Raw genomic sequence first — 23,855 nt, forward strand, 5'->3', positions numbered from 1 at the left:
CTTTGTGAGTATTATATGAATGTTATATTATTACTCAAATTACTATTGTCTAAACTTTAAAACATGTATTAATTTCACAAACTAAAGTCGAGTGACTTTAGTGTTTTGGTCATTGAATTGTTCATTTCGACCTATTCTATGTTTACACCAGGGTTACTTGAAAACAAAATTCCAAAAGTAAAGAAATCCTTGGTTAACGATAACTGATATTTCACGACGTTGATTCAAATGAAGTGAAGACAAGGGCATGATAAAGATGGTGACAAACATGTAGTAAAATAACATAATACTCACCGTCATTGTCCATGTCGGGATCGCAAGCGTCGCCTAGACCATCTTTGTCCGTGTCCTCTTGCCGAGAATTCGCAACGTTCGGGCAGTTGTCACAGGCGTCACCGGACTTGTCCGGGTCAGTATCCGCCTGGTCGGGATTTGCGATCAGCGGACAGTTGTCCTTTAAGGAAATGCAAAAGCGTTGTGTATGGAATAATACAGTTGCACTTCATCACACTAGTGAAATGACAAAAATGTATAGAATTACAACAGTCGATGTCGAAGTATGTATAAGTCGAGTAGCCTGCGTTATCATGTATCACATGAGAGCCGTAGCCTCGATAGTTATTAACCCATTTATGCCTAGTGGACTCTCCCATCCTTCTAAATTGGATCAATTTATTTCCATAATTAGGGATGTCTAGTATATTTAGTTCTATATTTAGAATATTTCTTACAGAAATTCGTTAAAACAAACAGCGCAGACACATCATGCGGCGTCTCATCTGAGTCTACACTGTTTGCCTATGCCTTTTTTAGACGCTAGCCATAAATAGGTTAAAATAAGCGCATACAAAATAGTTACTTTTGAAACAATCGAGTTGCATCATTTGCCTTATCAATATGCTATTTTATTTTGTGAAAATGTGTCGTGTTGATTGTGGCGCAGAAAGTAGAAAATGATTTACATAATAAAACAGGAGATCTCTATTTTCTCTATGCTGTTTTATTACGACATAATACGAAGAAAAAAAATATTCGGGCTATTATGTTAAAATGGGTTTGGGAAAACAATGAGTAGAATAAACTGATATTATTTATGTCGGCATTTATTTAACTGATTGATAAAGCCTCTATTGTGTTAAGATTTAAAATATTTATGCAATAAATTCAATATATAAATATATATAATCTCACAAGTGATATGTCTATGCGTGTGTAAAGTCCGAGTGTAAAATGACAATCAACGCGATATATATATTGTGACACTCGGTTTCGAGTATGCAGTGCTTGAAACATTATTTGTCGTCATAAAACACAATCGAAACATGAGACAAACGATAAATGTGTTCCGAACGTCTTAAAACTCGATTATCAAATTTCTAAAAGAGAAAAAAAGATTATATTGATTTCAGAAACCGATAGGTAATGCATTACCGGTGAATTCAGAATACCGTCGTTGTCCCTGTCTTCATCACATGCATCGCCGATGTTGTCCGAGTCTGCGTCCTCTTGTCCACTGTTGGGTACCAGGGGACAATTGTCCTACATGAATAATAAAAAGCACGACATTTTAGACAAATGTATGAGCCGTGTTTTGTGGAAGCTGGGACTACTATATTTGTGCGTTGAGTATCGTCCCAGATTAGCCTGTGCAGTTCCCACTTGCATTAAGCCCAGTTTTCGCAGGGCGATACTATTTTTACAAACATTTTAAAATGCACGATTGATAACCGAGTGACTGACCATCAACGAATATAAAACATCCTACACTGTGCCTGTGTAATGAACTTAATATCAATATCATCAAATCAGTCAAAGATGGAATGTACATGTATGGTTACAAGATGTGTCGATTTAATGCATCTGTTGCTTTGCACGACATATAGCACATAATAAAGTAGAATTGGATAGTATTTAGAATAAAATTGCGGTTGATATCCTTAAATTGCATGGAAACTAAGTAAAAATAAAAAGTTTTTGAAAGAACGAGTGCTTAATCAATCGCCTTGCGTACGAAAAGTGTATAATAGAATCGAACAACCATTCGGCGTGTCAAACATTGCATAATGGTTCCTTTTGTATGTAGTACTTCTCTCTTGCAATAAAAAATCGCTCTTATGTCAACAAATCGCGAAACACCAGCATTAATTACCAAGTTACACGCCAGCCTAGAAAATAAATGTAGCGATGTTCGAAATTGCTTGATGCGAATCGAAAATATCGAAAATATCCATTCCTTTACGTTTATATAGGAGATAAGGGTGCTTGTTTTTGCATTTTCAACTCTTCAAACGGCAAGGGCGAAAACACAAAACACCAATACCATGGGTTTAGAATGCAAGATCGCGATATTAATTTGGCATCTTGGTATCGTATCTTGCGTTTTTTTGCGCTTTAATTCCATGCGTCAACGTGAAAAACAACAAGGGGGAACTATCGTTCACCATGAAAGAGCGAAAAAATCTTGACCTTAATGCAAATATATCCTATTATGCAATATATAGACGTCAAATATTAAAATTAAACACAGAAATGCCAAAACACTGCATGTACATATTTACTTTTAAAACACAAAATAATTTTTACTATAATTAGTACATTTTCCAACATAAATAGTTTTCTTTAATATCCATAATAGTTATTCAATGAACATTAGTCGTTTACAACACAAATATGATCTAATCTATCATGTAAACTACATTTTAACACATATTTAATGAAATTTACAAAAAAGGAAACTACTTAATTTAATACGTACGTCCACCATACCATCCAAAACTTAAAATATTAGATTTAGAAATAGGCCGTGCTCTGTGAAAAGGGGGTTTTATGCATGTGCGTAAAGTGTCGTCCCAGATAAGCCTGGGCAGTCCACAAAGGCTAATCAGGGACGACACTTTCCGTCTAAACTGGATTTTTATGAGAGACATTTTTAAACGAAAAATACCATAAAAGCGGAAAGTGTTGTCCCTGATTAGCCTGTGTGGACTGCACAGGCTAATCTGGGACGACACTTTACGCACATGCATTCAACCCCCTTTCCACAGACCGATTTTCAAATATTAAATATTAGAAATTAGTGGTATTTAACGTGTTAATGCTATTGAAACGTGCGAGCACGTTAACGCGTTTTTATCTTTGATTTGGTTACTAATAAGATGTAATGTTGGAACAATTCTTGTTACAGGACGTGACCTATGTTACGTACAGCACAAAGTTGCTTTTCCAGTAAAGCAAAACACACATTAAATTACAAGGAACGTTACTGAACTAGCAAAGTCTTTGGCACCGCGAAGCAATAGAGGTCTACTCAAAACATAACCGTAGCATATAAAGGTTGTTAACAATGGTGAAAATATGGAGCGATATATGATCGCATTATTGAAGGTACAGATTAATAAAAGGGATTGAGTTAATCTAACATAAGGCACGGAACACGCTGTCCTAATGAACTTGTCTCCGTAATATTATGCGAATATCAGGGGTCAACGATTTACAGGGATCAAAAAAGAAATCAGTATACATGTCCATGCCGATGGTCTTTTTCCAAAAAAAAGCTTGCTTAAAATGTCTTGACGTGAACTCGCATACACTTCTAAATGTTTTATATTTAGAGAATTCTTGAATACAATGTTATTATCAGTGCAATACAACATGTTGAATTAAATTATTGCCTGGCCAGGGATTCGTACCCGGGGCCATTGAAGGCATATATCAAGCGCTACCACCACACCAATAACGTTTAAAAAGTTTAAAGCGGGTATATACGATTTTTTATATGTGTTTATTTGTAATATATTGATAAAATATGTTACAATTACACAAAATAGACAAGGAAAACAATACATTTAAGCCGACTTTCATAAAATGCAGCAAAGAAAAATTAGCGGCCCGAGCCGATTGTGACGAACATATTTTCCTACAATAACCGAAGCATTCGTCTTTGTATTAGGATTGGAGTTAGTGCTCGTGTGTCGTATGAATAGATATCGTTGCAGAAATTCAAATAAACCGTTAAACTAAGTTTAGATTCACATTGTACATGTATGATATACATGCTGGCGAATTCGGCTGTACAGCCGTTTTCAATTTGAGAATTAAATATCTGGCTTATTTCGCATTTTTCGACACGTGTTCTATTTAACTTTTATTTTAATTTATATTGATATATATATATAATTAGTTTTTTACACATTTTATATAAATTCATAAATATTTGACAAAATCGTATATACCCGCTTTAAAGAGTACTGTTTTAAATACTATCGTAATAAGCTTATTTTTCAATAGTCAATAAATACGTGACAATCGCTTAATGTTAAGCGATTTAAATTGGCGGCTATCCACAAATGAATCTATATTTTCAAAATTATTCTTAGTGAGCAGTGTGGTTACGCAAAACATAGACATTATTGTACGAACCTTTTTAGAAATTTTTATTTTGCCAAATTTTGAACAAGTCTCTTTAAAAACATTTATCGCAACCAACGGACTTGTTGACCTCGTAAACTGCAGATATGGTCTAGCATATCATAATTTATAACCACCAAGTAACAGATGTGTGTGTGTACCGTAAACACATGTTCACCGTATTATGTGCATAAATATAAGATTAAGAAGGAATAAAATAAGAAAGACCATACACGTCGGCTGAAGTATGTATTTTAGACACTGTTATAATATGCTTTTGCTTTGCGATGTCTACGTTCATAAGAATTCGATAACATGGCAAGAAATGTCTTTTGGAATACATGTATAACTTTACATTATAACGACATTATATTTCTTTTTCGACTTTTTCGAACATTAAAACTATTTGGAAGAAATAAATGTTGAATAAAATAAATGTATTATCCGTTATGCAAGTAAAGTGGTTGTACTGCATAGAGAATCATTTCTTCATTGGTTTTATTACATTTTAGCCTCGTTCCGAGCTAACAGTGCTTAATACATGAGTGGAAAGTGTGAAGTGAATTATTCGTGTAAAGGAAGTTTTCTTCTGAACTAAAACCCAGTTTAGGCGGAAAGTGTCGTCCCTGATTAGCCTATGCGGACTGCACATACTAATCTCTGACGACATTTTACGCACATGTATTTAACGAATACTCAAAGAACGAGGCTCCTTTGCTGAACTACAAAAAATAGAAACAGTAGGCTTCTTGGTGCAAAACATGTTGATTATTATGCGCCCATTTCGTACTTGTGAAATAATTGTGTCTGAGTACAGAAAGGTGTGTGTTGTGCAACAAAATAATGTTATATTTGAATGCCTTTCATAATCGAAAAGTCGATCAACTAAACAATGATCAGTGATTTGACCTGAATTAGGAACGTTAAAAAATATGACTTAAATTACTATATATATTTACATTAAAGCGAGATTATACGATTTTTTTTACATGTGTTTAATTGTAATATATTGATAAAATATATTACAATAACACAAAATATGCAAGAAAAATTATACAGTAAAGCCGAATTTCATAAAATGCAGCAAAGACAAATTAGCGCACCGCGACGATTGTGACGTACATATTTTCCTACAATAACCGAAGCATTCGTATTTGTATTAGGATCGGAGTTAGTGTTCGTGTGTCGTATGAATAGATATCGTTGCAGGAATTCAAATAAACCATTAAACTAAGTTTAGATTCACATCATTGATGTATGGTATACATGCTGGCGAATTTGGCTGTACAGCCGTTTTCAATTCCAGAATTAAATATCTGGCTTATTTGGCATTTTTCGACATAAGTTCTTCTTAAAGCGGGTATATACGATTTAGTCAAATATTTATGAATTTATATAAACTGTGTAAACAACTTATTATATATATATATATATATATATATATATATATATATATATATATATATATATATATATATATATATATATATATATATATATATATATATTTCAATATAAATTAAAATAAAAGTTAAGAAGAACATGTGTCGAAAAATGCGAAATAAGCCAGATATTTAATTCTGAAATTGAAAACGGCTGTACAGCCGAATTCGCCAGCATGTATACCATACATGTACGATGTGCATCTAAAGTTAGTTTAACGGTTTATTTGAAATTCTGCAACGATATCTATTCATACGACACACGAACACTATCTCCGATCCTAATACAAAGACGAATGCTTCGGTTATTTAAGGAAAATATGTACGTCACTATCGGCTCGGGGCGCTAATTTGTCTTTGCTGCATTTTATGAAATTCGGCTTTAATGTATAATTTTTCTGGCCTATTTTTTGTTATTGTAACATATTTTATCAATATATTACAATTAAACACATATAAAAAATCGTATATACCCGCTTTAATTTTTATTTTAATTTATATTAAAATATATATAATACGTTTTTACACATGTTATATAAATTCATAAATATTTGACAAAATCGTATAATCCCGCTTTAAATGAACCAAAATGTGACCTAATCAAGTTAATGATATTAACGCGTATCCGTTTTGATTTATTGACTAAATACATATACTATTATCACTTTTCTGTTTGATGATGTTCGAAAGTGTTAGGAAGTCATTATGTATTCATTTCAATGCTTCCATTTCCGCTGACTGAAATATACACATTAAATATCGTGTAATTTGTAAGCAAATATTTCAAATATTTACCTTTCTATGTGCAAGTAATAAGAGTTACTTAAATAAATACACGATTCAACACTACTTATGAAATATTTCCTCTCACGAGACTTGATGTAACTGATTTACTAATCATTTTAATGCAGAGAAAAGATGCCAATCTTCAAAGAGGTCGTTAAATGGAAACGGATATTTACGTTGACCTTCGTTTGGTTACCAATCGAGATTTGCAAGCTTCTGATTGGTCGCTTTTTATCGTCGGCAATGGACCGATGGTACACGAACATGCTCGGCTCAGTGATGAGGGACATTGGCTTTCAAGAGTCAGACTATGCACACAGCGCCTACTGTCTCGGCTACGTGACACAATGTTACAGAAGCCGACTTCTGGACATACGCAAAAATGCTTATAAAAATGGCCCGGCACCAAACCCTGACGTCGTCAGCTTTGGAAACAGGCAATTGTGCAAACTGTTGGATATTGCAAAAGTAGGTCGGCCTCTTGTTCTGAACTTTGGGAGCTGTACCTGACCGCCGTTCGTCGCGAAGCTTGCCGAGTTTAACAAACTCGTTGATAAGTTTCGTGATGTCATTGACTTTGTCATTATATACATCGAGGAGGCACATGCTACTGACGGGTGGAAGTTTTTAAACAATTTTGACATTAAGATACACAGGACCATGGATGATCGTATAGCGGCAGCCGGGGAGTTGGCTAAATTACGGCCACACTGCCCGATAGTTGTTGATACGATGACGAACAATGCAAATGAGGGATATGGGGGTTTGTACGAAAGGTTGTACATTGTGATGGATGGAGTGGTGAGGTATGAGGGCGAAAGAGGACCTTCGGGTTATAGGCTTGATGAGGTGGAAAAGTTGTTACGTTCGTACACATTCGAAAAACGTATGGTTGATAAATAAAATACGGAATATTATGTCGTTTATCGCTAAGTGATTTTAACGATATGAAACAGAGGACGACGTTGTTTATGAACTATTAAAGGATTTGCACCCACTTATCCATTTGCCTTTTGGATAAGTCGTTAATTATAAGTCATCACAGTAAACAATATATCTAAATTTACCAGTTGCAAAACACAGTTTACCTTTTGTTAGCCCGAGTCGTTTGTCAAAAGACTTAAGGTATAGTAAATTAACTGTACATATTTTCGCATTATTTACGATAGAAAAATACGCATATACGTTCAAACCAATATTTGTTTGACCAGAATTAGCTGGTCATGTGATCGATTGTTTACCCAATGTATATTTTTTCTTTGCGACAAATATCGACTTAATGCTAAGGCCTATACTATAATGTCTGTGTTTGCTATTTTATGACTGGGTCTGTCGAAACAGATGACATGCGCATGATAATTAACCTTGGTACTGGATAGTGAAACACAGATTTTGTATTGCTGGCCATTAGTGTTTGTGTATTTCTATATCATATAGAATTAATGCTGTAAGTAGATGTGTGATTTTTTCACTGTTGAAACCAAACCGATTTGATATATACAATGTTGTATTTTTCAAATGAAATTATATTACAGCCACCTAATATGAACCCATCATATTTGTATATTCTTAACAAGTACTTGTGTCAACTAACAATATAAAAATATAAAGTGTGTTTAATTATTAATTATTGAAAACATGTGTGAAGTGGAGATTATGCTTGCAAAGACTTCAAAGTGTTCATTATAAAATCAGGTATGTATATGCATTACATAACACATCTCATACATACTGTTACACAACAGCCCGACGGCTAAGCCAAGGTGGTTCAAATTGAATATCTCTCGCTGGATGCAGAGTATAACATTTTTCGAGCCTGCTAGCTCAGTTGCTAGAGCACAGAACTGTCAATCAGGAATAACATATGCCATGCTTTCTTTACCCATTCATCCCTTCCATCGATTCAAGCAGCCAGTGCAATTTAAAGTGACTGACGTAGGCATGCGTTTACGTTCGCGTATATAAGTTTGCCCAAGAAAGGATGGGGAAGAAACAATGACCGTCTTTATATGAGCCTCGTTCTAGAAAAAAACTAGGCTTAATTTATATGTCATACCAGATTAGCCTGTGCAGTGCCAACAGGCTAATCAGGGAACGCACATTACGTCTTCTCGCTAAGAGGACACTTTCTTTAAATCGGAAAATACCACTAGTGCTGAAAGTGACGCCATGATAAGCCTGTGCGGACTACACGGGCTGATCTGGGATGACATCGTATGAACACGCATAACGCCAAGTTTCCCAGAACAAGGCTCAATTGATTCCAGCATCTGGGAGTTTGGCTTGTGTATAAGCTTATATAAATTTTCCAACAAAGCTTTGGAAATATAAAAATGATCGTCGTTATATAACTATAACACTGTTTGAACATGTTCCTCGTTCTGGGATATCTAACTTAATGCATGTTCGTAAAATGTCATCCAACATTAGCATTTGAAGTTCGAAAGTGACACTTAACGCGCATGTTTTCCCGGAAAACGGCTCCAATGATCGAACCATTTCATTAGTACACCACATGTACACACATGCTTACCCGTCGGCAGCGGCGGTCAACGCAGGGGAGGCTCTCGTCCGGAGTACCGTCCAGGTCCGTGTCCCTCGCACACACCTTGCCGTCGCCGGCGAAGCCGACCTTGCACTGTAACATGGGCTTTGTCATTGCATGGGGTCTGGGTCGTATTCAAGAAAACATTATAATAATTATGCTTATCGAAATATGTTTACCATAACGTTAGAGATTTACACAAAACACGGATGAATGTTTGAGCGCGAACAAATGCAAACCAAAACATCTGTGAACCACAAAAAGCAACCTATTAATGTGTGAACCGATGAAAGCTACCTTTAGTGTGTACATTTGTGAACACGAAATTGTGTTACAGCAAAACCGAAGGAGTAATTTACTGCAAGCGTACATGAACCAATGCGATGACCGATTTGTGGTAAAGAATAATAAGCAAAGCATTCAAATCTGCCAACAAGCTGTGTTGGAGCTAGGTAAACGAAACGGTCCCAAGGGTTACCCTCGTACAGCAAATTCATGGACACGCGTACAGTGTCAACGGATCCGGATTTTGCCCACAAAAAACTTAAACTCAGCCCAATCTATTGTTATGGATTTTGTTAATAATCTTAAACATAACCAAGCGCGATGTGAAAACCAACAAACGCAGATGCTCTTTTGTATAAAATACTTAATCCGTGATTGGGTAATATTCAAACTGTATGTTAAATTGATTGTAATTTGCTGGACGATCGATTAGCATACCTGACAGGCAAATCCCATTCCACCTGCCGGAATGCAGCGGGCGTATTCGTGGCATTCGGACAAATCCGGACAAACCGTGACTCTACGGAAACAACCGATTGTTTGGTTCCCGGCGTAACCTTCGTCACATTCACCGCACTTGTACGAACCCTGTTCGGCAAGCATGTTGATTTGTATTTTATCAAACAATCAGTATTTCTTTAATTACAATTAATGTCTGTGTAAGGCTGCTAAAAACCGCGTGGACAACGATTGTATTTGCGAATTCAAAGTACCGTAATGGAAGTCGAACAAAAATATGTTACATTTCTTTCAAACCAAGGACATTAGTAATTAATCTATGAAAATCACACAGAAATGTTAAGACTTAATTTAAACCTCCATCACTACATTGGTTTATGAGAAACAGTAATCTTGTTTTCGTCAATGAAGCGCTTACTTGTGTGTTGAAACACTGAGAATGTTGGACGCAGGGACTCAAACTTCCCTCCAGACGGCACTCGTCCACGTCACGACAAATCTACAAATACCTATGCGTATTGAGATCAGTGCCAGGTGCCCAGATGCCGAGTTGATTTAATACATGTACTTACCGAACTACTTTTGCTTGTAAATGTTTTGTGAAATAACGTCTTAAAATTGGATTCCGTATTAATTGAACACAATATATGATATTCTATTATATTAGTGCGCTTTTAAAGACATGTACTTGAAATACATTATACAATTTCTTTTACACAAAGTTTGACAAAGAACCACAGCCTAATTTGGGAAACTATCACCTGCTTGTCATATGAAGTAAAGAATAAACCATCTAAATCTGACACGCGTCATGCGAAAATGGGCTTCAACTTTTATGCCATATGCGGCAAACGTAGCTCCATTACCCTGTCCGCTGATAAGTACACGAAACCTTGCGTGACTTTATAGCGGACAACGCAGCTCCTGATCACAGAGCGCGACTGAGCAGGCTGGTGACATATACTCATTTTCGCATGACGTGGATCAAATATAAATATGCATACGCAATTGAATCAAGTGAATATACATTGCTTGTAAGAATTTAAGATGGAGACAATATTACAATTATAGCGTCAAAGTGACATACGACAAGGGTCGGTATTATAAACTCATTTCATTTTTTTCATAATAACCCATTTTCACCATTATTAAGTTGAAATATTATCATCCGCATCAGTTCATTTCACGTGCGCAACCAGGGTCAATGATTGGAATATTTAAGAAAACCAGTAACATTAAATTGTATTATTTGTTAATAATATTCATATCAGAAATAACTGCGAATAGCCAATAGTATTAATATACTCATAATGATAATGATGATGATGAGTTGGAGGAGGAGGAGAAGGAGGAGGAAGAGAAAATTTGGAGGTGGAGGAGGAAGAGGAGCAGGAGCAGCACGAGGAGCTGCAGGAGGAGCAGCAGGAGAAGCAGCAGGAGGAGGATGAACAGGAAGAGGATAAAGAGGATGTGATAAGGTTGATGAGGATGAAAATTATGGGGATAATGAGGATGATAATAATGATCATGTCGACAATTATGATTAAACCACCAACTTGTTTCTTATTGGCAGCCTCGTCGTGACCGGAACCAGCAAGAGGCTCGCTGAAGAATCCCGTCGGGCAGGCAAGGCACCGGAAGCCTCCCGCGTGGTTCACGCATGCGCTCGTGTTATAGCATGGCGTATACAGGAGACACTGGAAAAGAACAATTGAAAGAACCATGTTCGAGCAAATGTTTTCCTGAAAATACTTTTTGATAAAATAACAAGTTTTTACTTCTACAAGCACCACGCTTTACGGAACATGAACATAAAATAGAAAATAATGAGTGAGTGTTGATTATAGATCAGGTTTATCATGCGAGGCTTAGAAAGCAAAAAGCACGAGCCTTGGCGAGTGCTTTTTCGTTTTCGTGCCGAGCATGATAAACCGATCTATATTCAACACTATCCTATTATTCTATTTTTCCCACTTTTATTCAGAAAACCTATTTATTTACACAAAATTAGTTTAACTGGATAATTTCGCGTTTTCATGAGTGTTTGTCGTACTTTGATAATGACTGTAATGTAACCAAGGTCAGTGTATTACTCCGCGTTCCAAAAATATCCGCTGATCAAAAAATCATTTTTTTATCAGACTGTCGTTTTGTGAGAGAGTCTTGCGTTATTTATTACAATTTTATTCATATCAAATTGCAAATCAAAAAGTTTTATATTATCAATATAACATTAAGTCGTTATATACATTTGGAACTACATTACAGCGTTTACAACGCAGCCTAACAACGTAGTACGTGCCTTGGATTATAACAGAAATTTAATCAACGGGGCTTTAATCAACCGAATTCGCTGTAAAAGTGGGATAAAATATAATTCTTTACAATATTCGTTCCTTTTACAACGACAAATTAAACGGAAGCAGAAGTAAAGTGCTTGTTCAAAAGGTTTTATTATTCACTAAGCAAAACGTTTCAAAAACCAGGTTGTTAAAATTTTAAATAAATACAGTAATTCATTTTAAAGTATCACATATATTCGTATATTTTGCAAATGTCGTTAAATATTTTACGAACAAAACAAAACTATTTTGAAGTTTAAAATGATTATAAAGACACACAAAAAAGTTGATAAACTCCTTCCACGAGATTCGAACCCGATGTCACTGCATCACTGCGTCATTTGTTTCCACAGTGTGTTTTAGACACCATGTTATTTGTGCACGAATTCGAAGATAATATTTATTTAACCACTATCGATTTACGAGTATGTTCAATATGGTGTACATAGTTCATGTCTTAAATGCTGTCTGTATGGAAATAACGCATATGTTAATATTTCTTTTATTTGAATCTATGATTTTTTTTTGTGTGTGTTTCAAGGGGTGGGAGGGGATTGAACATCTTCTAAACTGATAACAATTCTTCTATGGATTGAATTTTAGCACATTTCGAGGCAATTCTTTCCGCTAACTATTCGCGAGCGAGCCTACCTCTTTAATATCTACGCGAGCCTACCTCGTTAATATCTACGCACGCAGTGCCATTTCCGTCATAACCCGGTGGACATCGCCCGCATCTGAACCCGTCAGAGGTGTCCTGACACTGCACGCCGGGATAGCACGGCTTCGAGGCGCATTTTACTCTTGCTAAATGACAGTTACCACGACGACCGTCGCCCTCTAGGCCGGCTGGACAGGGACCGCATCGGTAACCGTTGGCAACGTCGAAACACTCCACTCCTGGAAAAGCGCAGGATAGAATTAAAAAAACTTGACATAATATTTAGCTAACATATTTGATTGCAGTGTGTTTAGCCAATCAGAACGGTAGAAAATATGTTTTGGGACCTGTACCTGTCCTTGTAAAATACTCGTTTTTCTTACACTGTGGTGTCGTACCTACAAATACGTAGGCGTGGTTACAAATCCCCACAAAGGATTTTTTTAACAATTATAATCGGAAATTTAATAATATAAATTCCCAAATCCAGCAATATATTTAAACAAATATTTGACGCTGCTCATATTTCTGCATAATTAGGATGTTTTGTTCGTTAGTTTTATTTCTTCAAAATAATAGCCTGTATGACTGCATTGAAACAGTATCAAAATACGTGTACTAATAATGGAAGCGTCCTGTTAGTTATACTTGTAATAGCCAACCAGAACGAACCTGCAAAGCATGGCTTGTCTGCACACGTCGGTATTTTTGCACACCGCACTCCATCACCATAGAAACCGCGTGGACACTCCCCGCATCGGTACCCCCTGTCTGTGTTGATACATTCTACTCCCTCGTAACACGGCTTGTCCCGACATGTTGTTATTTGCTCAGGAGCTATTTACGAACGAATGTGTTAAGTAGTTGTGCTGCTCAGTATTTTTGAGGGATTAAAGAATCTAAAAGCAGTTTTTGAGCAACGCAACCCATTTTTTAATGAGTTGCAACATTACTTTTTAAATGTAAACATACATGTAAAAATTGTGGAATTCGAACCTGCAGAGTCTCTGTAAGTTAAACTATCAGATATCACTAGGGTATTTAATTCCAATTGGCTGCGGCATTAAAAAATAATCATCCACAAATCGTACATGGAATTAGGCATTTTTATAAGAACACACATTTCTTTTACCATTATAATACTTAATAGTGATCAACGTAGATTTCAAAGGACGGCCAGTTGAGCGTAATACAGAGGTGAACTATAATGTAGGCGATATGCAAGAGACTTATTTTAATTACCATTCAAAACATATTTGCTTTAAATAAAAATTTGCACAATAACGACTATAAGAATATCAAATTATATTAATCCATCAAACGATTAACATGGCACGTGATTTACTATTGACATTTATTGTTAATATATAAAATAATTTGTGCGGGATACAGATTTTTTTAAGAAATTTAAATCCAACGAAACTATAGGCTTCTGCTAACAGTATACTGCATCAAACACTCGTCTTATGCAATCCATGTTTTATTCTGTAAGTAGCTGTTACAACTTTAAATTTGAAAACATATCTCTGAATGTATAATCCATGATGTTTTGAATTCAAAATGCATATGATTACTTTTTATTTATCGTTGCCAAAGATGTCCATATACTGGTTAAATACACAGAGAAAAATATATAATGTACCCCACGTAGAGTTAAAGGGAAGCACTGTGTCCCATGCTTACGTGGTACTTACGTCTTTCTGGTCGGCTTCGACACATGTCGCACTGCCGCATGACTTCGTGTAAATGTCGCGTCTCGCGAGTCTATAAATAGGATAAGCACAATAATCGTCGAAAAGACTGGGACTACCGGAGAGGCACTGATGGTGCATGTGCAGTACCGGGTTAGCACCGTGGAGGCACATAGAAAATGAAACTTTTGGGACCCACGCCCTGACCCCTATTCTGCCGAGTGAGTACTTGAACGCTTGACCAGTCGATTTAACTTGTCTAAATTAGCCTTCCAGTGCCAAGGCTGTGGCAATATAGAGAATGTTACAATGGCCTTTAATACGTATAAACTGTCACTATAATACTGAAATACATTATAATAATTAGATTAAGAATTTAAGAAAACAGTTACTGCGGTCTATATATTTACGTATTTAACTATTTATACAGAAAATTATCACGAAACTTAAATTACGATTTACGATGAGTAGTGACAGTTCGGTCCGTAACAATTCTTTCTTCATGGCCTCATAGGGCCCCTAAAAGTCGCTGGCCCATAGACAGTTGCCTACTCTGCCTTATGGGTAATCCGGGACTGGACATGTGGTCATGTGTATGTGACTCAAACTAATTGTTTACCAAGTTTATGATATATCCTTACATCCAATGAAATATGTGGGTAGTTTTCTGCCGTAAGACTCGATTAAAAAAGTAAAAACAGGGTATCGGTCTATTTGAGACAAATGACGCAACATACTGTTCTTTTATGACATAATAAAAATATGCAGCTTCCGAAGATACATTTGGACACAATTTGTAGTGTATGCTAAAATAGTTCACAGGTCATGCAAGCTAGCTATACTCGTCATACCTGTAAATGCACGTCATGTTGCAAAGTCTGTATAGCACGTGTCAGCTCACGTAACGTCTGACTCAGCGTGTGTAACAGCGGATCTAAAATTGTAACATAAGGGTAATGGTTAAATCGTTTTATAGCCTGATAACCATCAGCGGACATTCTTCTTTATTTACCGATTGCTAAGTAAAAACAAGTCCTTTAAATCAAGATACACAAATGCAGCCACGGAATATTGGCTTATTTCCCTGACAGGTCATATGGGTGAATTGTTCCTATTGTTCCAATTTAGTTTCGCTCATGAAAATTCCAGTAGTGAGGGATGAGATTCGAGTGATTAATCTTCCAGCCCAAATCCATTATCATGCTATCAGACGATTCAATCAACACATAAAAACTGATTTAAAAAAAATGTGGATTTTTTACTAACCTCGAACAAAAGTTTTTCAAAGATATTTTATTACTTAAGCCTTAATTAATTATCTGCCACGGGACATAGTTGGTTTTGACACCAGAATTGTTATAAAAAAAGTAACATGCTGAAACATAACGAACAATTTGGGGCATTATTGAATAAATATAATAATCGAAATTTGTATCAATGAAATAAACCAAATTGCATACATTCTTTAAAAGGCAGTCACTAGATCAACATCTAATTGCCTCGGGGTATTAAACGTCAAAAAGTTTCGGACAATGCGGGTTTGTATCATACTAGGCATACTCGTAGCCAGAGGGGGTGCGTTGGGTGCGTTCGCACCCAATGTTTTTGGACTAGTAAAAACAATTGCACTACAAGTTGAACCCAACTTTATTGGACGCATAAACGGTTATTTTTTTTTCCAGGAACCCAATGAGTTTTCGTATTTAAGCGTTAAAATAATGGTGTATTCAATATACAGGTCACCATATAATTAATTTCTCGATTAAGTCATTTCCAAAATGACGCGTGATTTTTATTTACAAGTTTTAACCGAAGAATTGTTGAAATCAACAGAAGTTGTGACAGCAAAATTTTAGAAGATCTAAGAAGCCGGTCCCGGCAAAATGGAATTGGAATCTTTGTTACAAATATATATTTGTTTTCTGTATAATGCAAAATTATTAACCTGGCACTCTAATCCGTATAAAATCGATACTTTTCTGTATAGATATTTTATACTAAATGATTGTTTTTTCACTTTTGTCATCGTTTTTAATGTTTGTTAAAGCTATAACTGTAATAGATATCATAACAAATTGTTGAAGCCTACTTATTGTGGGTTGAAATCCCAGTCCATGGACAAATAACCTTTTTCGACAATTATCTAAATGGCTGGGAAAAAACAATTTGATTAACTTGAATAAATAAATAATCTTATAAAAAAAGAAAATACATTTTAGATGAACATTGTGCACAGCATTTTCGACAGTCTGCGTCGTCTTTTTGTTATATCCCCGTACAACCATTTTCGGATCCCCTAAAGTGTTGTCCAGAAAAATATCAGCTATGCTCAAGTCATGATAATTTTTTTTGTTTAATTACAACAAAACAAATCATTGTTACAAAGCAATTTAGCTTTTTTTTTGTAGTTCACCAACACTTAATGGCATCTGTTCTGCTCCACTTTCCACAATGTTTAAATTATGTCAAACTTGACACTAGGAATGTCCTACTCTTTAACAGTTGTTATGATGAAATTAAAACGTTATAACATATGATCAGATGGACGTTATCGTTTAATTTTCATCAACTGTAATGGTTATTGAGCATATAATGGGCAAATAAGTACATTTTTTTTCTTCAACGTCCTGGTATACATGGTTTAGGACTTTGAGACCAATAGGCCAGTAGTTTGTGGTTATAGGGTCTTTATGGAGCCTGATGTGTTATATGTTTCTGAAATTCGTTTAGAAAAAGATAACTTATTTGTTAAAAATAGTTTTTAAAAAATATTAAAGTAACCAGTCATGCCATTCTGATTTCTTTTTTAGTATTGATGAACATTATAGAAGACCAGTTTTGTTTATCAGTGTTTGTTGTACAATACACTATTTGCAAGTTTAGAGTATAATCAGTGTTTGTTGTACAATCGACTATTAGCACGTTTAGAGCCATTCTTTGCCTCTGGTATTATCCATAGAAGCAGACAAACAATTGTTTTGAAACAAGTCAAATATTTCCATTTAATTTGCTCAATTTATGAATGGTGGAATGTTGCAATGGTAAAACACACAAATTTTATCAAAATATTTTATACCGTTCGTATTGTTGATTTTACATTCTATAAATTTGTTGTTGCGTATGTAAACAAAGTGTGTGCGCTCATACTAGTGTCGGGTTAAACACCGTATAAAATGATGTATTTCCATGACTGATCGAAAAAGGTGGTTATTGAAAAACGTGGTGGGGAATAGATGTATGTTAGATCATATTTATGTCGACCAGTCACTGAGTATGGTCAATGAAAGTGAAATTTCATATAAAAATGCTCTATAACTTCAATCTCTGATTACAGTTAAAAAGTGACCAGAATGCAGGAGTTTACATTTCAATTTCATTTTCAAAATTGTCTAGGGGGAGGACTTCCTAAGCCCCCGATTGCAGGAGGAACACCACCCCCCCCCCCACCGCACATACCCCCTTTGCCACTAGGTTGCTCATTAACAATCATCGATGGCAAAAATTCGCACCCCCCCTCCTTTTCAAAACCCTGGCTACGGGCCTGTAGTGATCAATCCTTGTATATTTACGTATCATAAAGATCGTCAAACATCTGTTAATTCCGTATGTATTCGTTATGTGTCCGTTGCATACGTCATATTTACGTTGCAGACACGTCACTTTACACACGGTCAATCAGAATTCCACACGTAACATTCAAAGGTTTCGTTGTTTATATCTATATTAGTAAAGCAAGTCTCACGCCCACAGCCATATAGGAGAGGTCGTAATTTCTTGTTGTCGCGGAGCGGCCTGCGGCCGTTGCGCCGTACGTAACTTGTAGTTCAGAATATTGTTCGGACATTATAAAGCATTATATTAGAAATAACCCAACATTAATAAATCGTAATGAAAACAGAAATGCACTTTGTCTACGTTTATATTATTGCGTTCTCCACAAACTATGCGACAATACAAAATACCAAATGCATAGCCTCTAAGCCTTGCGTTTTTGGCTGATACACATTAGCAGAAAGTTAGTTTGCAAAACGAAGAAACCAATGTGACCTAACGGGAGAGAAGTTGTTATCGCATGAGCATCATTAAAGAATTTGTAAAGGAGAGTAATAAAATGTTACACATACAAAATCTAACATCGGAGCCTTGTTTAAAAGGCAAAACGTTGTAAAATCTTTTTTTTTCAATGTAAGTGTATATTAAAAATGTGACCCTTGTTGAGTAGCTGTGTTGACTCGATATGGGACGATTAAAAAACTGTGTATATTACTACATGTATTATCTGATGTTTAATACCAGATGCAAAGTTCTGCACACAATCTGGTTTCACAGAGGAAGATTTTGTTAGATAATTTTGCAATGTTAATCTACTTAAATTATGCGACCCTTGGGCAATGGCCAGTTTTTTAAACTACCCCATGTTACACACCTAATGTTAAATCTCTTAGTCTTTCGGTTCAAGAAGAGAAATTATTTAAGTTTTCATTTTTTGTATAAAAAATGACTATTTATTGAGCTGGTAACCTTGAAATGCGTCGAAAAAGAACGATTTTAACACAACTTTGAAATAGAGTCCCTGCGAAGTTGTGTTTAAATCTGCCAACTAGTTTAAGATATGATAATAATGTAATGAAAAGTTTATGTACGACGGTCAATTGGCGAACACAGAGCTTACAATGGGCGAACACAGAGCTTACCCTGTGCATTAAAGATGTGAACTAAAGTAGATAACGCTATAAAAAAAATAATCAGTGCTTTATCTCAAACCACTACAAGTGATAAAATAGTATACTACTCTCACACAATATTAACAATGTATTGGTTTTGATTGTAATTGAACCTGATATTCGCTGCCTTATATAACGACAAAGAAGAAAGTACCATCGTTAAACTACATCAAAACAGCATAAAACGTAAAAAGAAACAAATTTTGAACGCAACAAGTAAAATATTTTTTATGTCTAAAAAATGTGCGCACATTGTCAGACAATTTCACTGTAAGACCTGTAGATATCTCGTCGGTTAAATTAAAGTTTTCAAAGCACCAACCTCAATAAGTGCTTGTATCAACACAAAATGCTAAAAATTCGAAACACATCGAATTATTATTATTTTTTATTTACAATTTATATCAGAATTTATCCGATTCGTTCTTAGGTCCGTTTGCTTACCATACGGTTTAGTAGCTGATAGCTACGAAAAGAAACGCTTTAAAATAATGTACCTGTATCCGGTATCCTATTGTCGTGTTCGCGCCTCGGGGGAACTTCCGGTCCGGTTATGCGCACATTCGTGCCGACTTGAAGATGCTGCAAGTTCCGATTGCGCACCCAGTCCGGGAGAACCGGAAGTGTCGATATTGGGATTGACTCAGTGACGTCACACTCCATTGAATTTAGCATGGACTGAAGGTCGACCCGTGAATACATAGCGAAGCTGTCGTGCTTGTCCTGTTTGTATTGAATACAAATAAAAAGGTTTAAAATAAAAGATTTTTTGCGATGCAATAATCCACATTCCTTATCGTGCGCGAATCCTATACGAAAAAGGACACATATACCTATATAATTCAAGCATATTATTTTCATACATAAATATCAGAAATACAGGTAGTCGTTTTCGTAAATATGATTTAAAAACTGTATGGTTTAAATATACAAAATTCGCACCTTAAATTTGACAACATCATACTGTATACATGTATTACATAAACAAACAATACATTTCATATGTCATATATTAATACTGAACCGTTGTACAGTTATGTAAAGCTCGCTACCAAGAGAAATGTTAATTGAATACACAACAATACCACTACTATTCTGCCCATCAACGCATCTCGAATCGGAACTTCCGTTGTCTCTTCGCCGATTAGAATGCAATCCACGAATAGACGCAATTTGTTGACGTCACGATTCAGGTCTCCCATCTGCAGCATTATTGTATGCGAGCCGGGTTCCAATCTCGGCAGCGGAAATGACGTCTGGTAATGCCGGTTGTCACGTGCACCGATGACAAAAATAACTGGAATGCGCAAGAAACGTGCCAGAATCGCGTAAGGCAATATGTTCATTTTGAATGGATGATATTAACAATACAACGCCGTTTAATGTCAACATATGTTTCAAAGACCTAGTCGATTGGTTCTAGATTGGTTAAAGCACTTTTTACGGAAAGGTCCATGATAACAAAGACAGTAACAATATTTGTCCCATTTAAAGTCCGTCTTGACAATGAAATTGTACCATGACATTTGCCATGCAGAACTAGACAGTGATTGAGACAGGCAGGCCCGGGGCCAGCGCATTATCGCTGAGACTTGTAGACGTGTGTGTGTAAGTCCGTAAATCCGCAGATCCTATATTACTGCAAAGTATAGCTTTTCTCTCGATGCTGTCTACCTTCATATTCAATGGGTGGAGGGGGGCGTTCTAAAGACACTACATGTAAGTACAATTTTTACTTCAAACCCGACTCTAAAATTAACTATGAAAGTCAAACACCCCTGTATGTCAATCATCGAATCTTGCAGCAGATAAACCAAACTGCAGACAAAATTGAGTTAAGAGGTTGGTGCGTAGTTGTTTTATCTTGCTCCATCTTGATGTGGACATTTTATAATTATTGTACATTTATATAAAGTGATGTCTGACATTATTATGTATTATATTATTTGCAATTATTGTATTGTTATTAGAATAACTATATCTGTAATGTCTTTGTGAACTACGCAATTAATCCATAAGGCTGATTTATTATTTCATTTTCGTCATCTATCTTGATAAGTATTGAAATAAAAACTTTTTCAAAGTTATTTCATAACCTATCTTGATGGTCATTCTACACTTTTTATATTCGATACCGCATGGTGGGTAAAATTCAATTATTTATTTACATTGTGTGTTCGTTTATGGATGCAAAACTATTGAAAAAATGTGTGAATTAAGTTCAATCTAAACGTTGATCAAGCTCAAACTGCGCGAGCAATGCATATACTATGCAGCTGAAGGTTTGTTTTCAGGATTTGTTTTAATTGCGTCAAATTGTCTTAAACAAAATGCACTTGTTTTCATGTAGAGTCCTTCCGTTTATATAATAAGGCGAAGCGAATAACAATTATAACAAAATTATACTTAAAGTTATTGAATAACACAAACAAATCTATATTTGTTGCTACGTTTATCAAATGTTAAAAAAGACATTTTATATGTATTCTTATAAAAACATTGATTTATTGCAGATAACTTAAAACATAATAGTGTCTGACATTAATTTTTAAATGTGTACAATAATTATGTACCGGTAAATATACTCAAACAAATGAAGGAATTAATACTAATATGCACAGAACACAGATTCCACTTTGTCTGCAGTTTGGTTAATCTGGTGCAAGTGCGGTTTATCAACTTTCAAGGGTTGGTGTATAGCAACCACTACCGCTATGCCACTGCAATGTTTATCCGAAAAACCACCTCAGTGATCGACAAGCGCCTCCGATCGTCCTGTGCGGACATGGCAGGGAACAATGTAAATTATCATTGAATGTTAGGTAAATAAATCCTTGGTGACCCTGGTTATATTCATTTGTCTTTGTCGTCTGCTTTAACCCGGTGATTAATTGATATACATGACATTCGGTAATTGGATGATATCGTAGTTATGGTAGATCGGCCCCTGCTAATGCAACTGGTGTTTCAAGTTTTCTATGTGTGTAATATCGCCATGATTTTAACTCGACAACATATAAACAAGCACTCGTAAACCAACGCTACCGTTAACATATATAACGAGATAAAGTATAGAACTAACGATAAATAAACGCCAAGCATCGCATATATCTTAGTACTTTTGAATTACGAAAAAAAAATACATATAGGATGACCTTATACAGTTAATATATCCTATAGTTTTAATCATGTTAAATGCATGTTTTCCTCTTTATTTTTAAAGTGTGCGTGGTGCTTTTGTCTTGTGTCAGACTGTCCGACATTTTGTCACTTGGCATAATTACAGGATTGTGTGTTTTGATAGGTGCTCACTCCTGTTGATGTTGGTGAAGTTGCACTTTGTTTTTAGGTCCGTATAAGGCTATGTTTGATATGAGTCGCGTTCTGATAAAATTGATCTTAATGCATGTGCGTAAAGTGTCGTTCCAGATTAGCCTGTGCAGTACGCACAGGTTAATCAGGGACGACACTTTCCGCTTAAACTAGATTTTCGGTAAAAAGGGACTTCCTTTAAATGAAAAATACCATTTAAGCGGAAAGTGTCGTCCCTGATTAGCCTGTGCGTACTGCACAGGCTAATCTGGGACGACACTTTACGCCCATGCATTATGCCCAATTTTCACAGAACAATACACATATAGACAAAGCAGTATGTGTATGTGCAGCTTCTATCATATAAACTGTATCAACAACGCAAACACTATTTTATTTCTAACGTCGAAAAACGCACACTACGTACATGATTCTGTCAATGAATCCCACAAGATCCTCAGCGAAGGTTCGGGCGTAGTTTGGCTGTGCCAGTATGCTCGAACCACCAGCACGGTATGCGAGCGGTCAGTGGCAAGCTTTCCCATCAGGTACAGGTCCGAATTCAATATGAAGGCATCGGGATAGTCCTGCAACTCCACTGAAATAATATACAGTTATATAAATTGGGTCTGCTGTTGCAATCGCATAGCATTAAGAATCTGGATAAAGTAAAGTCAACAATCTTTACAATATATAGACCCTATATATAGACCCTATATATTGTAAAGATTGTCAAGAAGATTGAGTTAAAATGCGGCTTCCAAAAAGGCAACAATATTTTTCCTAAGGTATGACTTGTTTATCCTTTTTGACTTTACTTTATCCAGATTCTTAACTTGGCTTAAATATTCCGAACATAAAACATTATGACCATGCTAGTTTAAGATTTTATCATAAATGTAATTATTCAAAAAGTTACACATTTTTTTTCTAAGAATTGACCTGACGACGTAGTTGACACCCCCACGTGACTCTGATTTGAACTTGCATTAGATATTTAAGAGATAAACATGCTTGCCAAGTTTTATCAAGAATTAGCGCCAACTAAATGACAAAGTTCTGGTACTTTCAGAGAAAAGTTATTTTTTTTTAATATAAACTATAAGTTAATTTAATCATGTGAACCCTGATGTGTGACTTAAGCAAATTATTTGACGCCTGACGACTAACGACTAAAAACACTAGACGGACGACGAGTGAC

General features: G+C 35.7%; 2 protein-coding genes across 2 annotated transcripts in view; one reads left to right on the top strand and one right to left on the bottom strand.

Annotated features, from left to right (window-relative positions):
* The window catches only part of LOC127877488 (cartilage oligomeric matrix protein-like), a 43,576-nt gene that overhangs the window by 19,282 nt on the left and 439 nt on the right, over nt 1-23,855 (bottom strand). Inside the window, exons 2-14 of the mRNA XM_052423420.1 lie at nt 23,082-23,252; nt 20,428-20,639; nt 19,840-20,065; nt 15,470-15,552; nt 14,622-14,691; nt 13,600-13,764; nt 12,943-13,166; nt 11,481-11,621; nt 10,343-10,423; nt 9,904-10,053; nt 9,169-9,273; nt 1,432-1,539; nt 295-454 (exon numbers count right to left, since the gene is read on the bottom strand). Coding sequence (XP_052279380.1) covers nt 295-454; nt 1,432-1,539; nt 9,169-9,273; nt 9,904-10,053; nt 10,343-10,423; nt 11,481-11,621; nt 12,943-13,166; nt 13,600-13,764; nt 14,622-14,691; nt 15,470-15,552; nt 19,840-20,065; nt 20,428-20,639; nt 23,082-23,252 — 1,896 coding nt within the window. The remainder of the gene's footprint in view (nt 1-294; nt 455-1,431; nt 1,540-9,168; nt 9,274-9,903; nt 10,054-10,342; nt 10,424-11,480; nt 11,622-12,942; nt 13,167-13,599; nt 13,765-14,621; nt 14,692-15,469; nt 15,553-19,839; nt 20,066-20,427; nt 20,640-23,081; nt 23,253-23,855) is intronic.
* On the top strand, nt 4,498-8,250 carry LOC127877499 (thyroxine 5-deiodinase-like). Its single transcript, XM_052423439.1, has 2 exons — nt 4,498-4,652; nt 6,761-8,250. Exon 2 carries the CDS (start codon nt 6,768-6,770, stop codon nt 7,536-7,538), a length of 771 nt encoding a protein of 256 aa, XP_052279399.1. The 5' UTR covers nt 4,498-4,652; nt 6,761-6,767; the 3' UTR covers nt 7,539-8,250.

The sequence above is a fragment of the Dreissena polymorpha genome, chromosome 4 (genome assembly GCF_020536995.1).
Source record: "Dreissena polymorpha isolate Duluth1 chromosome 4, UMN_Dpol_1.0, whole genome shotgun sequence".
Taxonomy (NCBI): Eukaryota; Metazoa; Mollusca; class Bivalvia; order Myida; family Dreissenidae; genus Dreissena; species Dreissena polymorpha.